The sequence below is a fragment of the Chlamydomonas reinhardtii genome, chromosome 3 (assembly GCF_000002595.2).
Source record: "Chlamydomonas reinhardtii strain CC-503 cw92 mt+ chromosome 3, whole genome shotgun sequence".
Classification (NCBI taxonomy): domain Eukaryota; kingdom Viridiplantae; phylum Chlorophyta; class Chlorophyceae; order Chlamydomonadales; family Chlamydomonadaceae; genus Chlamydomonas; species Chlamydomonas reinhardtii.
The window spans coordinates 4,859,565-4,881,441 of NC_057006.1; the positions used below are offsets into that span (position 1 = coordinate 4,859,565).

The following is a 21,877-nucleotide window of genomic DNA, read 5'->3' on the forward strand; positions in this document are numbered from 1 at the left end:
GCAAACTTCCAGCCAGCCAGCAACTTGTCGGTACAGTAACGCCGGCGTTCGACCAGCCATGCACTTCTGCTCTGCCACTGCAATCTGTTTGCCGTCTGCTTAAGGGTCTGGGCATCAGCTGCACCCTACGGGACCTCGCCAACCTGCCTTGCACCCTGTCCCATCACACACACACCTTCCCGCCCGCTGGCAGTCTGGCCCCGGGGCAATCTGATGGGGTGCGGACCAGTTCAGCCTTACCCAGCCATCCCTGTTATTTCAATTCTACTATGCTTGCTGTAATGCACAAATGAAAACTGAACATGTACAAATAGCTCGAAACGGGAAGGATGTCGCAGTTCAACTGTTTCGGACAGCAAGTGCCTCAGGCGACACCCTGGATCCCCTTGACGCTGCACAGTCATTTAACAACTGGTCACGGTCAATGGGGCATAGAAACGGAGGCTGTTGAACACGTTCAGGGCGCGCTCGTCAGCGAAGCGCAGGGTGCGCTCAGCAGCCCGGTGCAGACAGAGGATGCTATTCAAATGTGTGTCGACTCAGGTTCTCCGAAAGCGGCCCGGAAAGCTGCCGAGCGGAGACGGAAGGTTTGTCGTTTCGCGTTGCCGTGGCGCCTACGAGCAGCTTGCAGCTGCATTTGTGCTTACAGCAGCATCAGGTCGGGTCTCTGGAGTTGTAATGTATCACCTAGGGACCCGCGCTACGGATCCGCGCTAAGATGCGCGTCGTAACCACGGCGTTGTAGCACTGTGTAGAGTGTGCTGTACTGCACCTTTGGTAACAGGGGGCATCGGCGCCGCGCCCACAACAGTTGCAGCTGAACAGCTTACACGTGAGTGGGTGGGCGCCAGGGCTCGTGCGTAGATTGCCCTTCACGCCTGGGGATGCGGCGAAAGGCGCGGGCGCATGGTTCACTGCAATGCCCTCCAATACACCTGCCTGCGGCTCCTTACAACCTGGCGTCTTTCCCGTGAGCAGGCAAAGCTGGATCAGCTGAGGGAGCAGTACAAGGCCGCTGAGACGGAGAACAAGCGCCTGAAAGACCGGCTGATGGTAGGTGCACTCGATTTCTGTGTGCGTACTTCATGCCCCTCATAGTGTGGGAGTCGCTTTGTATTGCTTGTGCTGTTGCAGGTTTGGAAGACCCTGTGCTTGCACCCACTCGTGTTGTCCTCCACGCAGTTGATGGAAGTGGTGCTGCCGACACGCGAGCAGCAAGCCAGGATAGCGGCAGCGGGTGCGGCCGGCAGCAGCGGCACCTTGTCGCAGCCGCAGACGGCGAGGCCTGCGGCCGATGCCGATGAAGCGGCCAATGCGGAGCCGCGGGCGCGCTCCTTTGGGCCCGTGAGCGGCCTGGGTCAGGAGGAGCTGGGGCAACAGCCAGCGCTAGAGTTTGGGCTGGGGTCGATCTGCAGCGGACCTGGCGTTGGCCGGGCTCACAGACCCCACTCCTGCAGCTACAGCCACACCACCACCTCGAACCCAGATGGCGCCAGCTCTCCGTCCGCCTGCACGGTGAGCGGCAGCGGCCAAGCCGCCAACAAGCGGGCCGGAGAGGAGGCAGCTTGCGCACAGAGCCGGCCGCCGCACGAGCACCAGAAGCCGCCACAGCCGTGGCGGCAGCCACAACAGCCGCGGCTGCAGCTCGGCCCCCCTCCACCCATCGGCACACGAACGGAGGTCAACCGCGCAGCACCCCAGCTGCAGCCGCAGCAGGCCCTGCCTGGCCACCCTGCTATCACTGCTGCAGCTGCTGCAGCCCCAGCTGCCGCTAGGCCTGATTCTGTAGCCGCCGCGACCGCGGCGTCAGGGCGGGGGCCAGAGGCGGCACCACAGGGCAGCGGCGAGCTGTCGGCGGCGTGGCGGGCGCTGTGGTTGAGCTGGGTGCGGGACGCGGCGCTGCTGGTTGTGGCGCACGACGCCCGGCCCCGTGACCACTGGCTGCGGCAGCTGGACGTGGCGTGTACGCAGCTCAAGACGCGGGTGGTGCAGCTGGGGCTGAAGCACCCCGAACTCATTGCAGACGACATGCCGCAGCTAAACCTGGGTGAGGGCGGGCGAGCGGCTTGATCTGGGTTGGGTTGGGTTGGGTTGGGTTGGGTTATTTGTGTGGTGAGGGGACCTGATTTCAGGAGCTGGGTACGGGCAGCGGAGCAACGGATGGCGCGTCCAGACGGGTGTGCTGCTGCGGGTGACGCTGATGTATGTGTCGTGGTTTGGCACCGCATTGCAGACACGGGGCGACTGCAGGAGCCGCCGGAGGGGCACTGGCGGCCAGTGGCACTGGCGATGCGAGCCACGCCCGCGCAGGTGCGTGTGGCGTGCTGTACGGCCGGCAGGGACAAGGCCGCGTAGCGTACGCTGCGGCCATTGCCAGGATGAGAGAACTAGAAGTGGTACCACAGTGGAAATGGCCAACCAAATCATGGCCACTCGGTCCACATTGTGTTGCGCTGCGACTGGTGCCCCGCGCCAGGTGTCGGCCTGCCGCGCGGCTCTGGCGCTGTACCGCGAGCGCATGGAGGTGGTGATGGCGGAGCGCAGCCGCCTCACAGAGCGACTGGCAGACAGCATGGCCGGGCTGAGGCTGGGGACAGAGCATGAGGGATGGCTGCAGGTGGCCGCCAGCAACGTCGAGAAAACGTCTGTAGAGGCGGCGGCGGCGGCAGCGGGGCTCGACGAGAACGTGGCCGCAGAAGGGCGCGCCACCAAAATTGCCAAGGTAGGAGGACGGCGTGTGTGTTGAAGCTTCGGGCCGCGCACTCTGCATTCGGCATTGGCACGCTAGCAGCCGCAGTCACCCGCGAATGCTGAACCACGTGTGAAGTGATGCCGTGCGTCTTGCCTCAAATGGACCCTGCACGCAAACTCGCTTGGCACTGCGCCGTGCCCACACCCGCACCCGCAGGACCTGCTGAGCAGCGACATGTTCACGCCGCTGCAGTGCGCCCGCGGCAGTGTGGCCAGCTACCCCTACTTCCCAGTGAGTCGGCGGTGCAGTGGTGGTGGGGGGCAGTGGGCGGCAGTGGGGGCGCCGGTAGTTGGAAGTTGGGGGCGGTGGGGGCGCGCACTGTAGAGGCAACCAGCACTGCAGAGGCAGCCGAGCCGAGAATGGCTCGCAGCTGCGACGAAGCCGGCCCCGCGGGGGCTAAGCATACGCATAGTCATCTGCAGCTTGTGTGTGAATGAGGCTGACGCCCATGCGTTTGCTTGTACCGCACGCTGGCGCGCCGCAGGACGCTCTGGCAATCATTACGGAGGTGGCCAGGCTGCACGAGGCAGGCCAGCCGGCGGCGGCGGCGCTGCAGCAGCTGCCATCGGCGTGGCGGGCACAATGAGCCTGCCGAATGTTGTCGATCGTGTGCGGTTTGCATGTTGAGCTCCAAGTACCATACTGCTTGTTGATTGAATAATTTGCATGGCCAAAGGCCATCCCCGTACGGTCGCGGTGGGGTTGGCAGGCATTTGGTTACCAGCACTTGCCGCCAATGCTAACTAGGAAACGATTACATGTGCTGCATGTGCTACACCTGCACCATGTTACCGGGCTGCCTGGTGTGTCTGTGCGTTAATTATTGCTGAGTTTGCAAGGAACGGCGCAGCTGTGTGGTTGGCTGTCCTTGTTGGCAACTACCACATGTCGCAATCGAACGTAATGGATACGCACATGCCACGTCTGAGCGCGGTGCCAGCGCACACCGGCGCGTTTGGAACACAATCCGTAGGAGTCCTCGAACCAAGAATGAACGTGTCACAGGGTTCTTCGGTGCCTGTCTTCGCAGAACTGCTTCTAGGTGGTCAAATGGGTATGGAGGCCACGACTCAGTTTCTTGTACTTGCTACCATTGTGAGCAGGGCACACGCAGTCAATAAATCGTAACCCGTTGCTTGTTCAGCCATTCCATGGTTCCAATGTGTAACCGGACCGTCGTGTGGGCATGTCGCACCCATGGAGGGCACTGTAAACTGCAGGCAGTCGACAGTACCGTACTTATTGCAGCGTCAGGGCTTGTGTTTTTGTGGATGCGGATTCTTACACCGTTTACCGTTGTACCGGCCAACAGGGCCCGGGCCGCCTCGCCCGCCATTTGGTGCGTGTGTGGTTTTTGAGGTGAGAGTTCATTGACGGACGAGGCAGGACTGGATGGGGTGCATATCTTACCTGGGGTTTCGAGGGGTGGAGGCCCCTGGAGCTCTAGGAGCTGGTTGTTCGGCTGTGCCTGTTATGCCGTGTTTGCCGAGCACACCGCTGCCGTGCTGCCATGATGTGTGAGGAGCACAAGGAGGGAAACACGCAGCCGTGCTGTGTGTGTGTGGTGTGTGTGTGTGGTGTGTGTGTGGTGTGTGTGTGTGTGTGTGTGTGTGTATGTGTGTGTGTGTAGGGTGTGACGCATTCACAGTCATGCCGCCATTCAATTGTGAACATGCAGCGCAGTAGCGCTCCCTCGCCAGCGGCTAGTCGCTGGCGCACCAGGTTACGGCTCCGCGGGTGGGCACCTTGCCCTGACGGCTGGAGGGGCTGTTCGCGCCCCTCCCCTGTAAAGTAAGGAGGCGCGTTCTCTCGCCAGTCACGCCGCTTTCCCACACCTGGCACGACGCTTAGCTGGCCGCAGCATGCAGGGGTTGACCCTTAGCTAAGCACCCGGAAATCCGGAATGCAGGCCTGCAGCTGTGAACAAGTGACTGACAATGCCAGCTAAACTGTCTTGCCTCCAAACCTGCACCTGTGAACCTGCCCCATTTTGTTGGCCAAGCTATAATTTAACATGTTACGTGTGGCAATGGGCAACTGCTGCTGTTGGTGTGTTACACCGCCGGTGTGTTACACACATGCGCCGTGTGCCCGCCTGCCCCACCACGGACACCAGGCCTATACTGGCCGTTGGACCCTAATAGGCCGGCTCCTGAGCTTACGCAGCAACACATGTGCAGCCCACAAAGGCACGGGCGCGCCGCCGCACGTGCACCCTTGCACCCCTGCAACTCGCCCCTTGTCTGCGGCCCTTGTTTGCCATCTGCTGGTTTCTGAGAATCAGCTGCACCCTACGGGACTTCACCAACCTGCCTTACCACTGTCCCATCGCACACCCTTGTCTGCGGCCCTACAGGACCCTACCGAGTCTGACTGGCTCTCGGTCCACCCACAATGCCGCCAGCGTCCCTCGACGCCACACGAAACATCAATGTGTTCAATGTGATGGGATTGCGTCCCGTACAGGCGAGCACTCCACCAAGCTGCGCTGCACTACGACTGTCAATGTCCTGGCTATGCCGAACCTGAAATTGCTGTCCCACACACCCACCGCCATAGCGTCAACCGGTCAGTCACGATCCCTACAGCTAGCATCTTCGAAATTGCCCCAACCCTCGTACGTGTAAATAGGTCAAGTTGCTCCTCTGATCTGTCTTGTAAGCTGGCTTTCACGCATTTGTGGCTACGCTCGGATCAACATGCCTGCGCCTGTCTGCATGTCTGCGCAGCTATCCAGTACCCTGTCATGTGTCAGCCGGACCTGCCACTGCGTCAGGAGAGCCCGCCGCAGGTGGCGGTGGCGCCGCCGCAGCCGCGCCCTCATCCGCTGCCACTTGCTCCCGCTCCCGCGGCCGCTCATCATCCCTGCGGTCCCGGCTTCTGCTCGCACTGTGGCTGCGGCGCCGCACTTCACGGCTGCCGCTGCGCCCGCGCCCGCGGCTGCGGCTGCGGCTGCGCGCCGCCGCAGAGCCGCCGCGTCGCTCCCGGTCCCGCCGGTCCCGCCGGTCCCGCTCCCTGTCCCGGTCGACCCGGTCCCGGTCGCGTGCCACGTCGCGTTCACGGTCCCTGCGGTCGCGGCTACGGCTGCGGCTCGTGCTGCGGCTGCGGCGCCGCGCGTCACGGCTGCGGCTGCGGCCTCCACGCCGCTCGTAGTCCCTGTCCCGGTCTCTGCCGCGGTCCCGGTCCCGGTCCTCGTGGTAGGAGCGTGAGCGTGCGCGGTCCCGACTGCGGTCCCGGTCCCGATCGCGCTCGCGATCCCGGTCCCGGTCCCGTTCGTAGTCCCTGCACAAGCGGGGCGCAAGCAATGCACAACAAGACATCAGGACAAGACCCGCATGAGTCCCGCACCGTGCCACAGCCTCGCATGCGTGGTGAGGCGCAGTGGAGTTGCAGTCGCAGCCTGCCCGCCCATACCGACCCAGCCCAGCACACAAGAGCTGGCTTGGGCTTGGTCCAGGTAACACCCCCAGAGACATGCCACAGAGACAAGCCGCCAGGCCGGGCAAGGCCCACAGCGCGCTGTCACGCACCTGGAGCGGTAGTCCCGGTCACGGTCGCGGTCTCGTGGGTCGCGGTCCCGGCGGTCCCTGGCGCCGCGGTCCCGCTCCCGGTCATAGTCCCGGTCCCTGTCCGTAGACACGGAGCCGCAATCAGTGCCAGGCAGGTTGAGTCGTACAGTGGTCAAAGCCACATGGACACGGCTACCAAAGCAACCGGCGTTAAAACCATACGCGTCCTACATAAGCTGCGGACGATGAGCCCCCAAAAATCATGTATGGGGCGTCACTCCGGAACCGCCTCCTCTCACCTGGAACGGTAGTCCCGGTCCCGGTCCCGGTCGCGACTGCGGCTCCTGCTGCCGCGCCGCTCACGCCACTCCCGTCTCCCGTCACCGTCCCGCTCGCGCTCTCGCTCACGCTCCCGGTCCCGTCCTACGTCCCGGTCTCGGTCCCGGTCCCGGTCACGTGGATCCTGGGGAGGCGCCGAGCCCTCACCCGACCGGCCTCGCTCAGCCACGTCCGCCCCGCCCGCCGCCGGCGGCGATGCCGCAGCGCCTGTCACCGGCGTTGGCCGATTGGACCCGCCCGCTGCGGACTCGGCCCCGGCCGCCTCACCGCCAGCAGTGGGCTGTGGCGGTGGCGGCAGCGGCGGCTCGGGAGGCGGCTGTGATGGTGGTACGGGCGGCGGCGGTGGAGGGTGCGGCAGCGGCACCGCTGCCGGCGCAGGCCCGGCATACGGGTAGGGCGCGGAAGGCGGCTGTGGGGGCGGCACGCGCGGCAGCTGGTGCGGCGGTGCCGCCGGACCGGCGGTGTGGTTGTGGCTGTGGGGGTGCGGCTCGGCCGGCGGCCGTGGCCCTAGTGGCGGGGTTGGCGAGCAGCCAGGAGGGTTGCCTGGCGGCGGGTGCGGCCCGGGCACAGGCCTGTGCGACGGCGGGTGCGCCGCGGCGGCCGGCGGAGTGGCGGCGTGCCCACGCGGCTGCAGCGGGGACAGATGCGGGTGCGGGTGGGGCGGTGCTGTGGCCGGAGGTGATGCCGCTTTGGGCTGCGGCGAGTGCGGGTGCTGGCTGGAGCTGTTGCCGCCCCGGTCGCGCTCCCGTGACCGCTCCCGCTCTACACGCGGCGAGTGTGCGGCACCTGCAGCCCTGCTTGGGACCTGCGCTGGTTTTGGATCTGCTGCCGCGACATCCTGCTGCTGCTGCTGCTGCTGCTGCTGCTGCTGCTGCTGTCTACTCTGTGCCTGCGTCTGGTTGCCAGCGTTCCCGTGGCTCTGCGATTTGCTCTTCTCCGTGTGCCTGCTCCTGTCCTGCTCCTGCTCCGGACTGTGCTGCTGCGCCTGCTTGCCCTTCGGTGCAGCAGCAGCCTTGCCGCCCTTGGTGCCGGCCGCCGAGCCGCCGGCCGCCGGCGGCACCACCTGCTGCGCCAGCCGCGTGTGGAGCGCGTGGAGCTCCTCGCCGGTCTTGCCGTTCCCAATGGTCTTGGCAGCCAGGTCCCACAGCTTCTTGCCCACCTGCAGTTGCATGTGTTGGAGTGTGCGAACCAGCGGCATGGTGGAAGGTGCGGAAAGCGGCGGCGTCAAGCGTGCACCCATGGTGATCGCACCCCACACAGGCCCACCTCACGCATTCTGGGAATCCATCTTGCAATCCGCCTTCCACCCCCCGCAAAGAGCCGCCACTCGACGCCGCCTGCCTCCGGCTCCACCACCTCGCCCCATCATGCCCCCCCCCTCGCCCCCCCCCCCCCAACGCCCACGCCCGCGCCCGCACCCACGCCCGCGCCACCCGCACCTTGGGCCCCCGCGTCGCCGCCACGCGCTGGATGTGGCCGCCGATGGCCGTGAGCAGCTCCTTGGTGCTCCGCACCACCAGCGCCTTGTCGGTGATGCTGCCGTCCTGCAGCTTGCGCATGCGCTTGATGTCCGGCAGCGCCGGCTCCAGCAGCGCCCGCAGCTCCTCGCGCCCGGCGGCGGGCCCGCCGGCGGCGGCGGCGTGGGAAGGGCTGGCGTCTGTGGGCGGGTTTGGATGGGACAGGGCGCGGGTTGTTGATTGGTTGGGAGCGGGCGTGGGAGAGAGGGCGCGAAGGTCAGGGAGAGGTGAGCGAAGGGGTACGAGAGAACGGGCGAGGAGGTCAGGGGCGTAAGGGCCGCGCACCTCCTGATTTGGAGTCCATGCGTGCACGCTTTTCAGACTGCCCCTGGCCGTCGTCCGCATATGCCGCCGCCGCTGCCCCAGCTTTCCGCTTGCCGGCGGCCGGCCCGCCGTTCGTGTGGCCAACATCGCGCGTCGCGACCGACTGCTCCCGTTCCCGCGCCGCCCCAGACGGCCCCGCCGCTGCATCCGCCGCTGCGGCTGCTGCTAGCCGGTGCTCCTTGTCTAGTTGCTGCTTGGCCTTATGGCTGTTGTTGGCGTTGTTGCTGTTGCGGCCGGAGCCGCGCTTCACGGGCGCCACCGCTGTGGCCGCCTTGTGTGTGGCGTGAAGCTTTCGCAGCAGCCCCAGCGCGCGTGTCTCCAGGTGCGAGGCTGCAAGGGGCGGCGTGGGTGGCGTGTGGTGGCGTGTGAGGATCCTGGAGTCTCGCGATGTCGCATGAATACACACAGAAGAGCATTGAGCTGCCACCTCTCCTAGCCCAAACACGCTCACCTTTAGGCAGACCCGCGCCGCCCTCCTCCTTGCCGCCCGCGCCGCCCGCGCCGCCGCCTGCTGCCCCCGCCGCGCCTGCGGCCCCCGCCGCGCCCCCTCCTCCCCCTCCTCCTCCGCCCGCGCCCGCCAGCTTGTCTCCCAGGAAGGGCTTGAGGCTGTCGTCCGCGGCCACCTTGTCCCAGTGGCCCAGCCCGTGCAGGTGCACACCCAGCAGCAGCAGCGCGTCATCGCGAGCCGTCCAGTTGATGGGCTGCGTTTAAATTTTGTTTGGGGGTTGCAAAGATTGCTTGAAAAAGCGGTACAGGGGGGCTTACATTCATACTTGTATTCAGGAGGGGAGTTTAGCCGTGTATGTGAAGAACGGAGTGAGTACTACCACAAGTGTGTATGCTAACGTCCGGGGGCGTGCAGCGGGAGTTGGAGATGGGTGATTCGGTCAGGATGGGCATGGGCTGGGGGAACCTGCCAGGCAGGGGCGATAGGCGCATGCGCGGCACACGCGCGCGCCACACAATGCCTGCCCGCGCTGCTGGGCACTCATGCACGACCACACACACACATTGACACACTGCGCCGCATTGCACTGCGCTGCGCACGCACCTTGCCCCACTTGGGCACTGACAGCTGGCTGGTGGCGTCCAGGCGGAAGTGCTGCACCGCCGGGTCGCGCGCCGCCGCCACCTTGCGCGCCAGCAGGCGCAGGTGCGAGCAGGCCGCCAGCAGCTCCGCCGCCTTGACGCTGACGCCGAAGAAGTCCAGGATGGCGTCCTGGGGGGGGGGCACGAAGGAGGTGGGGGGGGGTTGCAAGGATTGGTACAGACAAGTGGGGGGGGAGCGTGTGGGGTGTGCGTGGGATGTAAGGCGTGCGCGTGCCGTGTGGTCAGTAAGAAATTCCACCCAGTGGCGCCGTCAAGCGACCTGACAATCCACAGCTCACGCTCCGGCCCTCAGTCCCATGCCTGCTTCCAGCTTTTCCTCTCCCCTCGCCCCCGCTCCCCACCCCCACCGCCTGCTCCCGATGCTTCTACCCTTTTCCCATTGCCTAACCTCGCAACCCCTCCCCCTCCTCCTCCCCCCTGTACCTAATTTCCAACCATCTTTCGCACCCCCCCCTATCCCCTCTTCCTCCCCCACCTCCTCCCTCCCCCTCCCTCCCAGCCCCGCACCTTGGCGTCCTCGCTCTGCTCCTCCGTGGTCTTCTGCACCGCCAGCCGGCAGCCGTCCATCAGGCTGTACCACAGGCTCAGCCGCGGCCCCGGCCCCGCCTCCTCAAGGCTGCGACCCACCTCCGCCGCCACGTCAGCGAGCCGCTCCGGCCGCCCGTAGCGCCGCACCGCGCGCACGAAGGCGGCGGCGTCGCGGCGGCTGAGGCTGCGCGCGTCCGGCTCCGAGCCGTCCTCCTGCAAAGAGTCGGTGGTGGGAGTGGTGCACGCATGGTCATGCCGATTTGCGTTACTGCCCGGTCAAAACACTCTAGGTACCTTAACCCACCCATGTCACCCAACCCACCATCCACCACCCCCACTAAGTTTCCCATGTCACATAAGGTCTGTCTAGCACGTTGGTAGAGTTTCCTTGTGGTGTTTGAGGAGCTGGTGTGTGCGCAAATGCGGTATCCCACAGGGCTGCGGCTGATTGGCTGTCGTGAGTTCTACATTAACTTTCCCGATCCAGGCATATGCACTGCATAGCCCACAGCGCATGGCCCCCGCCCACCCACCTTGATGAGCGGAATGCCCTCATCGTCCACCTCCACAATCCACTCATCCACCCGCAGCGCCGCGCCGTCCACAGGCGGGCCCGGCTCGCCGCCGCCAGCACCAGACCCCGTGCGGGCGCGCGCCGTGCCGCCCGCCGCCGCCCGGCCGCGGGCGCCGCGCCCGCCCTTGCGCCCACCCGCCGCGGCGCCGTTGCCGGCGGCGGCGCCGTCGCCTTCCTCGTCCGAGTCGGCGGCGCCGCCCTGGTCCTGCGTGCGGCGGGCGGCGCGCGGCTGCAGCTCCTCCTGCGGGTCCACATTCAAAATGCCGGGCAGCTCAAGCCATGCATGTGTGCGGTGATCGGTGTTAGGGGATGACGGCCGAGGTGCTGCATGCGCCGTAACACCGCAGCCTTGTGGCCAGGCAAGGCCCGCTAGCTCCTATGATACACCGGCCTGCCGGCTGCCCTCATACGCACGCACCTCCTCCTCCTTGGGCCGCTCGCTGGGCGGGATGAGCTTGTTCCAGAAGGCCGCGTCGTCCTCGCCGAACTCGTTCTTGAAGGTGGCCACGTTGAAGGCCGACAGCAGCTCGGCGGCGGCGGCGGCGTTCTCGTCTGCAGCAGACAGAGATGTGCAGGCGGCCAGCCGGACGGGCCCAGGAGGGTCAAGAAGCGAAAGTGAGCGTGGCCGGTGTCCAAGCCTGGCGCCCGGGTTCAGCGCCTCCCACCCTCCGCTGTGTGCACTGCGGCGCCTTCAGGCCCCCCACCCCTCGTTCTCCCCGTCCGTACCCACTCTGCCCCCGCAACCCGCCCCTGCAGCCCCATCCTCCTGCTCCTCACCCGCCGCCGCCAGCTGTCGTGTGTCAACCACCTCGGCCCGCTCCAGGATGGCATCCAGGTCGTCCTCGTACAGCGCCGTGCGGGCGCGCTCTGCACTGGCGGTCTCGTCCTGTGCAGGCGGCCGGGCGGGGGAGGGCGGGAGGCGGAAGGGGGAGGCAGGGAGGAGTCAGGAGGAGGAGGAAGGCGCGCGGCAAGTAATCATGCTCCAACCGCCCTTCCAATGTGCCTACCACCCTTGATCCTTCCCCAGCCTGCCCCTGCTGCGCCGCATGCAAGTTCGCGCCCCCACCTCTGGCGGCGCCTGCTTGAACAGGTCCTCGGCCCCGAACCTCAGGATGGCCGCCAGCTCGTCCTTGCCGAACAGCTGCTTGGCGCTGGCGCCCGCCTTGCCCGCGGAGGGGTCCAGGATGGTGCGGCCGCTGGTGTCCATGCGCTGCAGGGGAGGTGTGGGGTGGGGGTGGAGGTATGGTTGGAGGGGTTACATTCATGATTAGTTAAAGAAGTGGTAGACGGTAGAGGGGAGGAGATGTGGAGCGGTCTGGAAGGGGGGGTTATGTGCCCGAGCCCAACGAAATAGGTCCCAAGGGGGAAGGACAGGGGCGGGAGGGCCAGGTGCAGGTGCACCGTGCACGTGCATGTGCGTGTGCGCACACCGTCATGTCGTGGAGGCAGTGCTGCAAAGCCCCCTCGCAACAGCAGCGCGCTGTGGCAGACCCCTGCATGCGCCCCGGGGCCGCCGCTCCCATCGCGCTTATGCATCGGGTCTTTTTGATGACTCCTGAGTGACATCCTGAGAATGGTGGCAACAACCTGCCCCGCCCCTCCCCGCCCCGCTCACCTGGATAACCAGGTGGTCCAGCACCATCTTGCGCTTGGCGCGCTCCAGGATGTCTTCCTCCACACTGCCGCTCGTCACAAAGCTGCAGGAGAGGGGAAGGCAGGGGGTAACGTAAACACCAGCCCAACAAAAGCCTAGCCAAGGGGGAAGTGGGCAGGGCCAGAAGCAGGACTAGGAGGCGGAGGGAGGCGGGCGTGTACGGGGGCAGGCGAGTGGCTCGTCAGAGCCGCGGCACACAGCGACGCTGGGCTTTCAAACATTGTAATACCGGTACCTTAAACATCGTGATACCGGTACCTGCAACAACCAACAACCAAACAACACACCCGCTGCGCCCACATCCCCGCCCACCCAGCCACCCACGCACCGGTAAATGTTGACGGTCTCGGTCTGGCCGATGCGGTGCGCTCGGCTCATGGCCTGCAGGTCGTTCTGCGGGTTCCAGTCGCTGTCAAAGATGATGACTGTGTCGGCGGTGGCCAGGTTGATGCCCAGGCCGCCGGCGCGGGTGGACAGCAGGAAGGCGAAGTCAGGGGAGTCGGGGCGGTTGAAGTGCTCCATGGCGGCGTGGCGGGCGGCGGCGGGCGTGGAGCCGTCCAGCCGCTGGGGAGGGAGGCGGAGGAGGGAGAAGGAGGAGCGTGAAGCAAGTGTTCCAGCAAAGCGCGAGGGAGAAGCGAGTGTGTGTCAGCCCCCCTGCCTCCACATGCCACCCCAACTACCCACACACGCCACGCCCTGCCCCTGGCCCCCGGCATATCACTCCGTTCTCCACATGAACGGCTGCCCCTGCCCCTGCCCCCCCCCCGGCGCCCCCACCTGGTGCGGGAAGCCCCTCAGCCGCATGTAGTCTGAGATGATGTCCAGCACGCGCACCATCTGGCTGAAGATGAGCACGCGGTGCCCCGTGGCCTTGAGCCGCCGCAGCAGCTTGTCCAGCAGCACCATCTTGCCGCTGGGCACGATCAGCCGGTCCACCTGCGGGCGGCCACGTCGGGGTTACATCCAAGGCTATTTGAAGGAGTGAAAGTAGTCAGGAACAGTAGTAGGGGAGGACGTGCGTGTGGCTAAGGGATGTGTGTGTACGAGCGACGATGTGTGTGATGAACAACGAGAAGGAAAATACCGCATGTGGTGGTGTGCGTGCACGCGTGCGCACATGTGTGCTTGTTTACGCGGAGTGGCACGTGCGTGCGTGCGTGCGTGCGGGGTGCAGAGATAGGTGCATGGTGGCCCCGCGTGAGTGATGGCGCCTGTGTGTTTCGCTCCTCCCGCTCCCACCCCCTCCTCACGCCCCCTCTCACCGCGCTCTTGTCCTCCTCCGAGCCGCGGTAGTTGTCCTCGGCGCTCTCGAACAAGAAGGGGTGGTTGCAGCACTTCTTCAGCTCGCCGATGATGTTCAACAGCGACACGTGACCACCGCCGCGAGAGCCTGGCAGTGAGTGGAAGGGAGGGCCAAAGGCGGGAACATCGTGTTAGGAAAAACACACGAAAGGCAAGCAAGTTGTGTCGCGTGCGACCAATGCGTTGGGAGCTTGGACCACCACCCAGCCAACCCGCCCCCGTGACGCCGCACCCAACACCACCGCCCGCCTCCGCCTGCCGCCGCCTGCCAGCTCACTCTTGTTGAGCTCCTTGAAGTTGCGTGTGAGGATCCACTTGTAGTACTGCTTCTGCAGCGGCGTCATGTCCACTCGCAGGATGCGCTCGTTCTTGGGCGGCAGGCTCTTCTCCACGTCCTTGATCACGCGCCGCAGCAGGTGCGGGCGCAGCACGCCGTGTAGGCCGGACACGCTGTCGGCCTGGGGGAGGCAGCGGGGGGGGGGGGAAGTTATACTTACGATTATTTGATAAGTGAAGGCGTAGCCAGGGGGGAGCGGAATGCAGTCGACATCCATGACCCGCGCGACCGTCCGTTTGGCCTTTGCCGCCAAGCCACACATGACCTCCGACTCCCACACAGGGGCTTTTCCATTGGCCCCGCGCACCCCCTCGCACCTTTGCATTGGGGTCAGTTAGTTTGGGCTGGTATCTACAACCCCCCCCCCCCACACACACACGCACGCACCGTCTCCAGGGAGTACTCTGCCTCGAAGGCCTCTGCTGTGGGGAAGCGGCTGGGCTCCAGGAAGTGCAGTAGCGCCCACAGCTCCTTGAGGCTGTTTTGCAGCGGCGTGCCCGTGATCAGCAGCTTGTTGCCGAAGTGCCACTCCATCAGCTCCTGACGCGGGAGAGAAGGGGGTTGTTAATACCAGCCCAGGCTAAACCAAAACAAGCCAAACTAAGGGAGGTTACATTCATGAAGGAAAACTAAATTGTAGCCAGGGGTGAGTGAGGGCACGGAGTGAGGGGTTGCGGAGCGGGGAAGGAGCGGGGGAGGGGAGGATGCCCTTGTTAGGCGGTACCCCCCCCCCCCGCACACACACACACAGGGGTTCCTGCGCACGCACGCACGCACGCACGCACGCACGCACGCACGCACGCACGCACGCACGCACGCACACACACATACATACATACACACATACACATACAAACACACTCGCGCACACACACTTTGCGCAATGTTTTCCTTGTGCTCTATAACACACACTCGCGCACACACGCGCACACACACGCGCACCTGGTACAGGGCCGACTCGGCGTTCTTGAGCCGGTGCGCCTCATCCACCAGCAGGTAGGCCCACTTGATGCGCGACAGGATCTGGGGGGGAGAGGGAGGGACCAGGGGGGAAGAGAGATTGCATTTATGCTTACTTGCGAAGACGAGGAGGGGGGGAGGGGGCCGGGAGAAGGGAGGTGAGCAGGTAGCGGCATTGCATATTTGCATAGTGCCCGACTAAGCGTCCTCGCGCCAGGACGCAGAATGCTGCCTGCCACTGGGGCACGCAGGGCTACGCAGGGGCCCGCTGGTGGTGGTGGTGGTGGTGGTGGTTGTGGTTGTGGTTGTGGTGGTGGTGGTGGTGGTGGTGGTGGCGCTGCTGCTGCGCTGCACCCTCACCGGCGCGTCCTTGAGGATGAGCTCGTATGTGGTGAGCAGCACCTCGAACTTGTAGGGCCGCGCCGCCTTGTGGTGCGGGCTGGGGTCGCACTCGTAGGCGCGCAGGACCTGCATGGGGAGGGGCGGGGAGGGGCGGCTGACCACCACCGACAATACACTTCGAGTGGCGATTCAGCGTGGAGTCGGCATGGCAGCAAGACAGGTCAGCTGGGTGGGCACGCACCCCTAGTGCGCACACAGCCGGCCCCGCCCAGCACACACACGCATGCTCACCTCCCGCGAGCGCGAGTCTCCCACGTACACCACGGCGTTGACGAAGGGCACCCAGCGCCTGAACTCCCGGATCCAGTTGGGCACGGTGGACAGCGGCACCACCACCAGGAAGGGGCCGCGGATCTGCAGCTCCTCCGACAGGGTGCCTGCGCGTCCGTGCGGGTGTGGGCGTGTGGGTGTAAGCACAAGTAGGTGCGGGCGCGGGTGTGGGTGTGGGTCATGATGATTGTGTGGGTGCGGTTCTGGCTGTGGAGCGCGAACGCGCTGCACGGCGCCGCAGCGCTCCTGTCGGAGGACCCGGACACCGCCGCCGTCGGTCGATGCCGCCGTGTGCTCAAGCAGGGCCTGGCCGGCATTAGCAAGGACTCCCTCAAGGCGGCATGCGCCGATCCCCAAGCCCACTACGCACAGCCCCAGAAACGTCGCAAGGCTTCTGAGCCCGCGAGAGCCAGGTAGCTTTATCGGCCGCGGCGATGCAGAGCTGTTGCGCTCAGAAGTGCCGCCCGCGAGAGTGAGGGCGTGTGTTCTTCCATTTCCCAATCCAAAACACGTGTGTCTGTGTGTTTGTCGCCGCCGACCGTTGCGGGAGCACCGCGTTCGCCACGAGGTCCGTCCAGCCCACCCCCCTCCGGCCAAGCCACACGCAGACAAGTTGCCGGCCGCAAGCACGCTTGTGGCCATGCGGGATGGGCGGCTAGACTGTGTGCTCTGCCTCAAGCCACCATCTATTGGGTGCAGCTGCAGCTGCAGCTGTGCGCGCGCGCGAACACACGGGCGCCGGCCTCACCGATGAAGCTGACGCACTGCACGGTCTTGCCCAGCCCCATCTCGTCAGCCAGGATGATGTTGCGGTTCTCGCTCCAGCTGTAGATCATCCAGTTCAGCGACTCCATCTGGTAGTCGCGCAGCGTGCCGCCTGCGGGGTTGCAAGGATTGGTACAGAGAAGTGTAGGGGGGTTTACATTCATGAATGGCTAAGAAGTGAAGGCGTATAGCCGGCAGGGGGGGTGCAAGGATGTTTGGAAAAGCGGTACATGACGCACAGGGGGACCCGTCCATGGAGAACGGAGTGATTAAGGGGGCAGGAGCGGCGCCGGGCGGGGTGGGAGGTGGGTTGAGGTGGAAAGGTGGTTGCTTCTCCTGGGTGTGAGTGCTAGCCGCTAAAGCCCGGCCCTGCACCTTAACCGCTCTGCAGCTCCTTTACTAAAGCCCCAGGCTGCCCTCACTCTGTCCCCACGACCGCCAGGCCCGCGCACCCCCCTCCCCCCCCTCCCCCACACACGCGAGCCACGCCGGCCCTCTCACCATTGAGGTAGCTGGGCTGCCGCTCCAGCGCGCGCGTGCCCTTGATGCGGAACTGCTTGCGCGCCGCCTCCACGCCGCGGCCCGGCTCCAGCAGCCGCTGCTCGCGCTGGAGGTAGCTGTCGATCTGGGCCGAGCCGCCTGAGGGGTGGGGCCGGAGGGGTGGGTGCGTGAGGCGGTGGGGCCAGAGTGGTGGGGCCGGAGAGGCGGTGGGCGCGTGAGGATGTGGTGTAGTGTGCCGGTGGTAGGGTACCGGGGCTGCCCAGTATGTGTGTACTGGGGCACACAGACAGCGGAGTGATGGCAACGTCCCCTCGCCCCTCCCCCACCTGCCAAACCCAATTCACGCCCATTCCAACACAATCACGCCCATCCCCAAAACACACACGCGCGCGCCTGCGCCCACCTGCCCGGATGATGTCCTCCGCGGTCTCCCAGGTGCACTCGGCGTAGGGCAGCCCCTCCCACTTGACCAGGTATTTGGTCACCACAACCGCCTCCGCCTCCGCCTCCTCCAGCTCCCGCCGCCGCTCGCCCGGCGGCCCCACCAGCTCGCGCCCATCGGGGCCCAGCCCCGCGCCCACGCCGCCGGCACGCTCGCCGCCCTCGCCGCCCTCGCCGCCGCCGGCGCCCGCGCCCGCCTGCCCCGGCTGCTGCTGCTGGCCGCCGCCGCCGCCGGTCGTGTCGGCGGCTGTGATGGTGGCGGTGAACACGGTCGCCTCCTTCTCCGCCATCACTCGCTCCACCTGGAGGCCAATGGGGGAGGTTCACACGGTTAGGAGGGAGGTAGGAACGGATGGGTGACGGGCGGGGGATAGCCATTCACGCGAGCGGTTGGTGTGAAACATGGAAGTGCCGACGGGAGGTGGGCAAGTACGCCGTGGGTGTGCATACGTGCACAGCTGGGGGCAGTGCGGCGTGCTGCATGTCGAGTGGTCCTCCGGTGGTCCTAGGACCCGCCTATGGGTCACCGACGCGGCCAATGCCCATGCTGCCCAACAATCTGCATGCGACTTCCCACCCTGCACACGCATGTGCACGGCGTGTGAAAGCGAAAGACCCGTGCTATGTTGTGCCTTCCCCGCCCACCCGCTCGCCCGCCCGTCTGGCCCCTCTCCCCCGCCCTGCCCCCTCAGACAGCCCCGCCAAAGCCCACCATTCTTGCACAGCAACCTTCCATCCTCTCCCCCCCCCCTTTACCTGGCATTGGCTTCGACTACCGCCCCCCGGCCTATCCTCCCCATATCGGGAATCCAAACACACACCCCTCCCGCCTTCCTCGCGCCTCCCCCCCGCCTTGCCCTCTCCCGCCCCCCGGCGTCGCACCATCATGTGCTGCTGGTTGAGCTGCGCCTCCATCTCGCGCTCCACGTCCTGCATCTCCTGCTCCTCGCGGCTGAAGTAGCGCCGGCCCGCCTCCACGTCGTCAACCTGGTGGTGGTGGTGGTGGTGGTAGTGGTGGTGGTTGTGGTGGTGGTTGTGGTGGTGGTGGCGGTTGTAGGATTAGGTAATGGGGGATGGAGATGTGGCCGCGGCGTGCGTTGTGGTGTTGTCTTGTGGTGTGTTGTGTGTGGTTTGGTGTGTGCAGTCGGATCACAGGTGAGGCGTGAACGCATGAGCGGCGTCCAAACACATTGAGCTGCAGCCTGCCGGCGTCGTCTGCGTTCCCACACACATCCTTCATTACAAAGGCCTCGTCCGGCGTCTCTCATCATCCTCAACACAAAGGCCCCAGAAGTATTATCTCTTGCATCTGGCGCCTCAGCCTGTGCTCCACTAGTTTGGGCTGGGATCACGACCCCTTTCCCCCAAACATGCCAGCCGTACGGAGCGCCCGCACCTTCTTGACGTAGTTGAGCACGCGCTTGAATCCGCGCAGGTGCTCCAGCGCCGCCCGGCTGTTCCAGGAGCAGTGGATGTAGCTGTAGCGCTTCCACTTGACCAGGAACTCGCGGCCCGACCAGGCGTCGTTGGCCGGCGCCTGCGGCAGGCTGTCCGAGTCCCTGTGCGCGTGCACGGGTGCGCCGCGGAAGCCGTGCATATGTGCTGTCAGTGTTGCAGCGGGCAGAACGAGCATTTTGCTTCCAGGCCGTGCTGGCGCATGCAAGCGCTTTCCAAGCTCTCAGCGCAACTGCACCAACAAACGCCCACGCCAAGCCCCAGCCCCCTACCCACCCACCCACCCACCCACCCACCCATCACCCGCCCCGCACCTGTGTGCCAGCACCTTGTCCACCTCGTCCTCCACCTCGTCCTCATCCGGGTCCTCAAACGCTGACAGAGCCTCCTTCATGCGACCCGCGCCCGCGCCGCCGCGCCCGCGCCCGCCGCCGCCGCCGCCACCCCCGCCGCCGCCGCCCTCATCGCTGTCGTCATCGCTCTCCGCATACGATACCTTGGCCACCGAGCGCTGGCTGGTGCGCGCTGGCGCGGCGCGGCGGCGGCCGCCGCCGCTGGCGGCGGCGGCGCCAGAGCGGCCGCTCGGCGGCGCCGAGCTAGCCCGGGAGTTTCCGCCGGCGCGGCGGCTGCCGCCACTCCCGCCGCCGCCGCGAGGGCTGACCACACGGTCCTCAAACGGAATGGTCGCCGCCGGGGCCTGCTGAGGTCGGAACGGGCGGACGGTAAGCCGTGGGACACGCACAAAACGTACACAGCCCGGGCGCCCAAGTCCTTGAAGGCGTGCGCCCAAGCTACGTACGCGTGCTGTGCCCCACCTTCCCACCAAGCCCGAAACTCTCGGCGCCCACGCAAACTCAGCCCCCCCCCCCCCCCCCCGCGTCCGCCCCACAGCGCCGCCCGGCCTCACCCTCCGAGGCCGCGCCCGCAGGCCGTTGATCTCGCGATCAATGGCCCGCGCCACCTCCTCGTCGTCGTCCTCCGTGGTGTCCCGCTGCGGGTGTGATGCGGGTGCGGGCGTGGGAGCCAGCAGGCAGCAGGCGGGTCGGGGGATCGCAAAGAAAGTACAAAGAAGTGTAGCATGAGAGCGGCGGGCCAGGCGTCAACCAGCCGACGCCTGCCCCATTCACATCGACCTCCGCCCCAGCCAAAGGAGTTACTTGAAGCCAGTGACTGCACGCCCCGTGACCCGGGCCGCAACCACCTAGGCGCGATTCCACTCCGCCGCCCACCCACCCGCGTGAGCCGCGCCTTGGCCTGCTGCGCCGCCTGCCGCTTGGGCCGCGCGGGCGCCGCCGCCCGGCCCCGCCGCGCGCGCGGCGCATAGTCCTCCTCCTCGTCTTCGTCGCCATCGCCGCCGCCGCCGTCATCGTCGTCGTCGTCGTCCTCCTCCTCTTCCTCCTCGTCGTCGTCCGCCTCAAAGTCCTCCTCCTCCTCCGAATCGTCCTTGTACTGCGGAGCAAGGCACGACGGTGGCGCAAAGCGAGGCAGGCAGGCAGGTGAGAAGCGGCCGGCTGGACGCGGCAGTACGCAGGTGAGAGCGCTGGCGCGTTCTTTACTACCGCGGTCAAGGCCAACGGCAGCACCCGTTTGCTAGGCGCTCGGCCACAGCCCTGCCGACTTCCGCCCATCCCTCTCACAGCGCTGCCTGCACTGCCCGGGGTTGCTTGTCAGCTGCAGTGTCGAGTCCAGCTGCTCTGCACTGAAGCACCCTACTGCTCCCAAGCAGCGCCCAGCACGCGCCGACCCATACGAAGACTCCTCATGGGTTCAGCTGTTGTTGTCGGTTGAAAGCGGCCCCCACACCTCAGCCGCCGCAACACTCGGGTGTGAGGCTGGGTGCCCCGCAGCCAGCCTGTGAGCTGCGTCTGTGTTGCTGTGTCCGCCGAGGAAAAGCCACTGAGTCAAGATACGCGGTCGCTGCCGCCACTGTCCATCCCGCTCCCAGGCCGCCGCTGCAACAGCACGAGCGCTGCTGGCGGCTGCGATAGCCGCTGTAATGCTCAGCAATGCAGTGGCGGAGCAACGAGCGCTCGCGACGGCGCGATGCCCAAACACTAGAGGACTGTAACGCCGTTTACGGTTACCAGTGGCAGGCCGGCCGTTCCCAGCACTGCCGCCACTGTCGCCACTGCTGCACGCTGGGGATTCGCCGCGCTACGGTTACCCGTGATCGCCTGCCGCGGCGTCGTTGGCCAGCAGCAGCCGCATCAGTCCCCAAGCCCCCTCCAAGGCCCACAATCCTTAGCCTTCCCTCATGCTGCCTACCGATTTTGTGCTCCGCGTGGCGCGCCGGGTCCGTTTGCTGGCCGCGGCGCTGGCGGCTGCGGCTCGGCCCCCGCCGCGGCGCCGGGCCGGCGGCGCGTCCTCTGACGCCGCCTCATCCTCCTCGTCGTCATCATCCCCGCCATCATCGCCGTCGTCTGCAACACGCGAGGCAACTTGCTGAGTCATGAAGCGCGCGCGCCGGCCGCCAGGTGTGTGTATGGCACACCCCTGGCGGGGGGTTGCCGGCCTTGCTCCCCTCCCCGGTTTGGGTGCGTTCCGGCCCTGCGCTTGCGCAACGCCTGCCTCCCCTCACAAGCACGCGCCATGGCTTCCGTGACACCTACTTGCTACATAGTCCTCGTCGCGGTCGTCCTCGTCCCTGCGCCCGCGTGATAGAAGGTTGCTTTTAGGCAGTGTAATCGGCACCCGTGGCGGTGCCGAAGCGGGGCCCCAGGTGAGCATGATTCACGAGCATTACGTAAACCATGTGCGTAAATTCATGCATTCGGCTGCGGTTGGGTTCGTCCGCAAGATACTCCGCAAAGGAGGTACCCTGCATGGTCCCTTCCCGGCAGCCGCCCCGTTTGCAGAGCTCCAGGATCAAGCTGCGCAATCCGACTTACTGAGGCTCGACCGATGGTTCTTCCTCGTCTCCGGAGGACATCCCCAGTGCACAGGTCAGGCCCTCAGCCCGCTAGAGCGTTCTTGGAAGCATCAATCTTGGTTTGAACAACCAATCAAATTGCTATGACATGATTGGAGAAATGGAAAGTTGTGGCGGACTGGCGGATAAAAATATGATGGTAGTTCAGCTCAACCGTGCAAGTAGTTCTGCGATTTCAATGGCAATACAATCAAAGTTCACGAAAACA

The 21,877-nt window shown here is 65.8% G+C and overlaps 2 protein-coding genes across 3 annotated transcripts; one reads left to right on the forward strand and one right to left on the reverse strand.

The window, feature by feature from the left end:
• Positions 1 to 278: 278 nt before the first annotated feature.
• On the forward strand, positions 279 to 4,791 carry CHLRE_03g179250v5 (uncharacterized protein). The gene is made up of 8 exons (XM_001703360.2): positions 279 to 587; positions 785 to 832; positions 979 to 1,053; positions 1,183 to 2,047; positions 2,234 to 2,310; positions 2,477 to 2,722; positions 2,909 to 2,983; positions 3,237 to 4,791. Exons 1-8 carry the CDS (start codon positions 528 to 530, stop codon positions 3,336 to 3,338), a joined length of 1,548 nt encoding a protein of 515 aa, XP_001703412.2. The 5' UTR covers positions 279 to 527; the 3' UTR covers positions 3,339 to 4,791.
• A 1-nt stretch (position 4,792) lies between these two features.
• On the reverse strand, positions 4,793 to 21,839 carry CHLRE_03g179300v5 (uncharacterized protein). 2 transcript variants are annotated; one of them, XM_043061015.1, is made up of 32 exons: positions 21,629 to 21,839; positions 21,350 to 21,384; positions 21,006 to 21,160; positions 19,974 to 20,189; positions 19,648 to 19,731; positions 19,055 to 19,437; positions 18,682 to 18,844; positions 18,168 to 18,272; positions 17,248 to 17,587; positions 16,845 to 16,982; positions 16,327 to 16,455; positions 15,540 to 15,685; positions 15,267 to 15,374; positions 14,889 to 14,969; positions 14,334 to 14,486; positions 13,887 to 14,067; positions 13,570 to 13,697; positions 13,085 to 13,243; positions 12,636 to 12,871; positions 12,269 to 12,350; positions 11,720 to 11,863; positions 11,431 to 11,539; positions 11,072 to 11,205; positions 10,613 to 10,894; positions 10,059 to 10,292; positions 9,493 to 9,660; positions 8,893 to 9,142; positions 8,403 to 8,771; positions 8,040 to 8,257; positions 6,561 to 7,759; positions 6,283 to 6,378; positions 4,793 to 6,034 (listed from the first exon to the last, which is right to left on the reverse strand). In XM_043061015.1, the coding sequence occupies exons 1-32, from the start codon at positions 21,667 to 21,669 to the stop codon at positions 5,497 to 5,499; spliced, it is 6,804 nt and encodes a 2,267-aa protein (XP_042926143.1). In that variant the 5' UTR covers positions 21,670 to 21,839; the 3' UTR covers positions 4,793 to 5,496. The 2 variants fall into 2 exon arrangements, with proteins under 2 accessions (XP_042926143.1, XP_042926144.1); XM_043061014.1 differs by having other exon boundaries at positions 19,055 to 19,440.
• Positions 21,840 to 21,877: the final 38 nt, after the last annotated feature.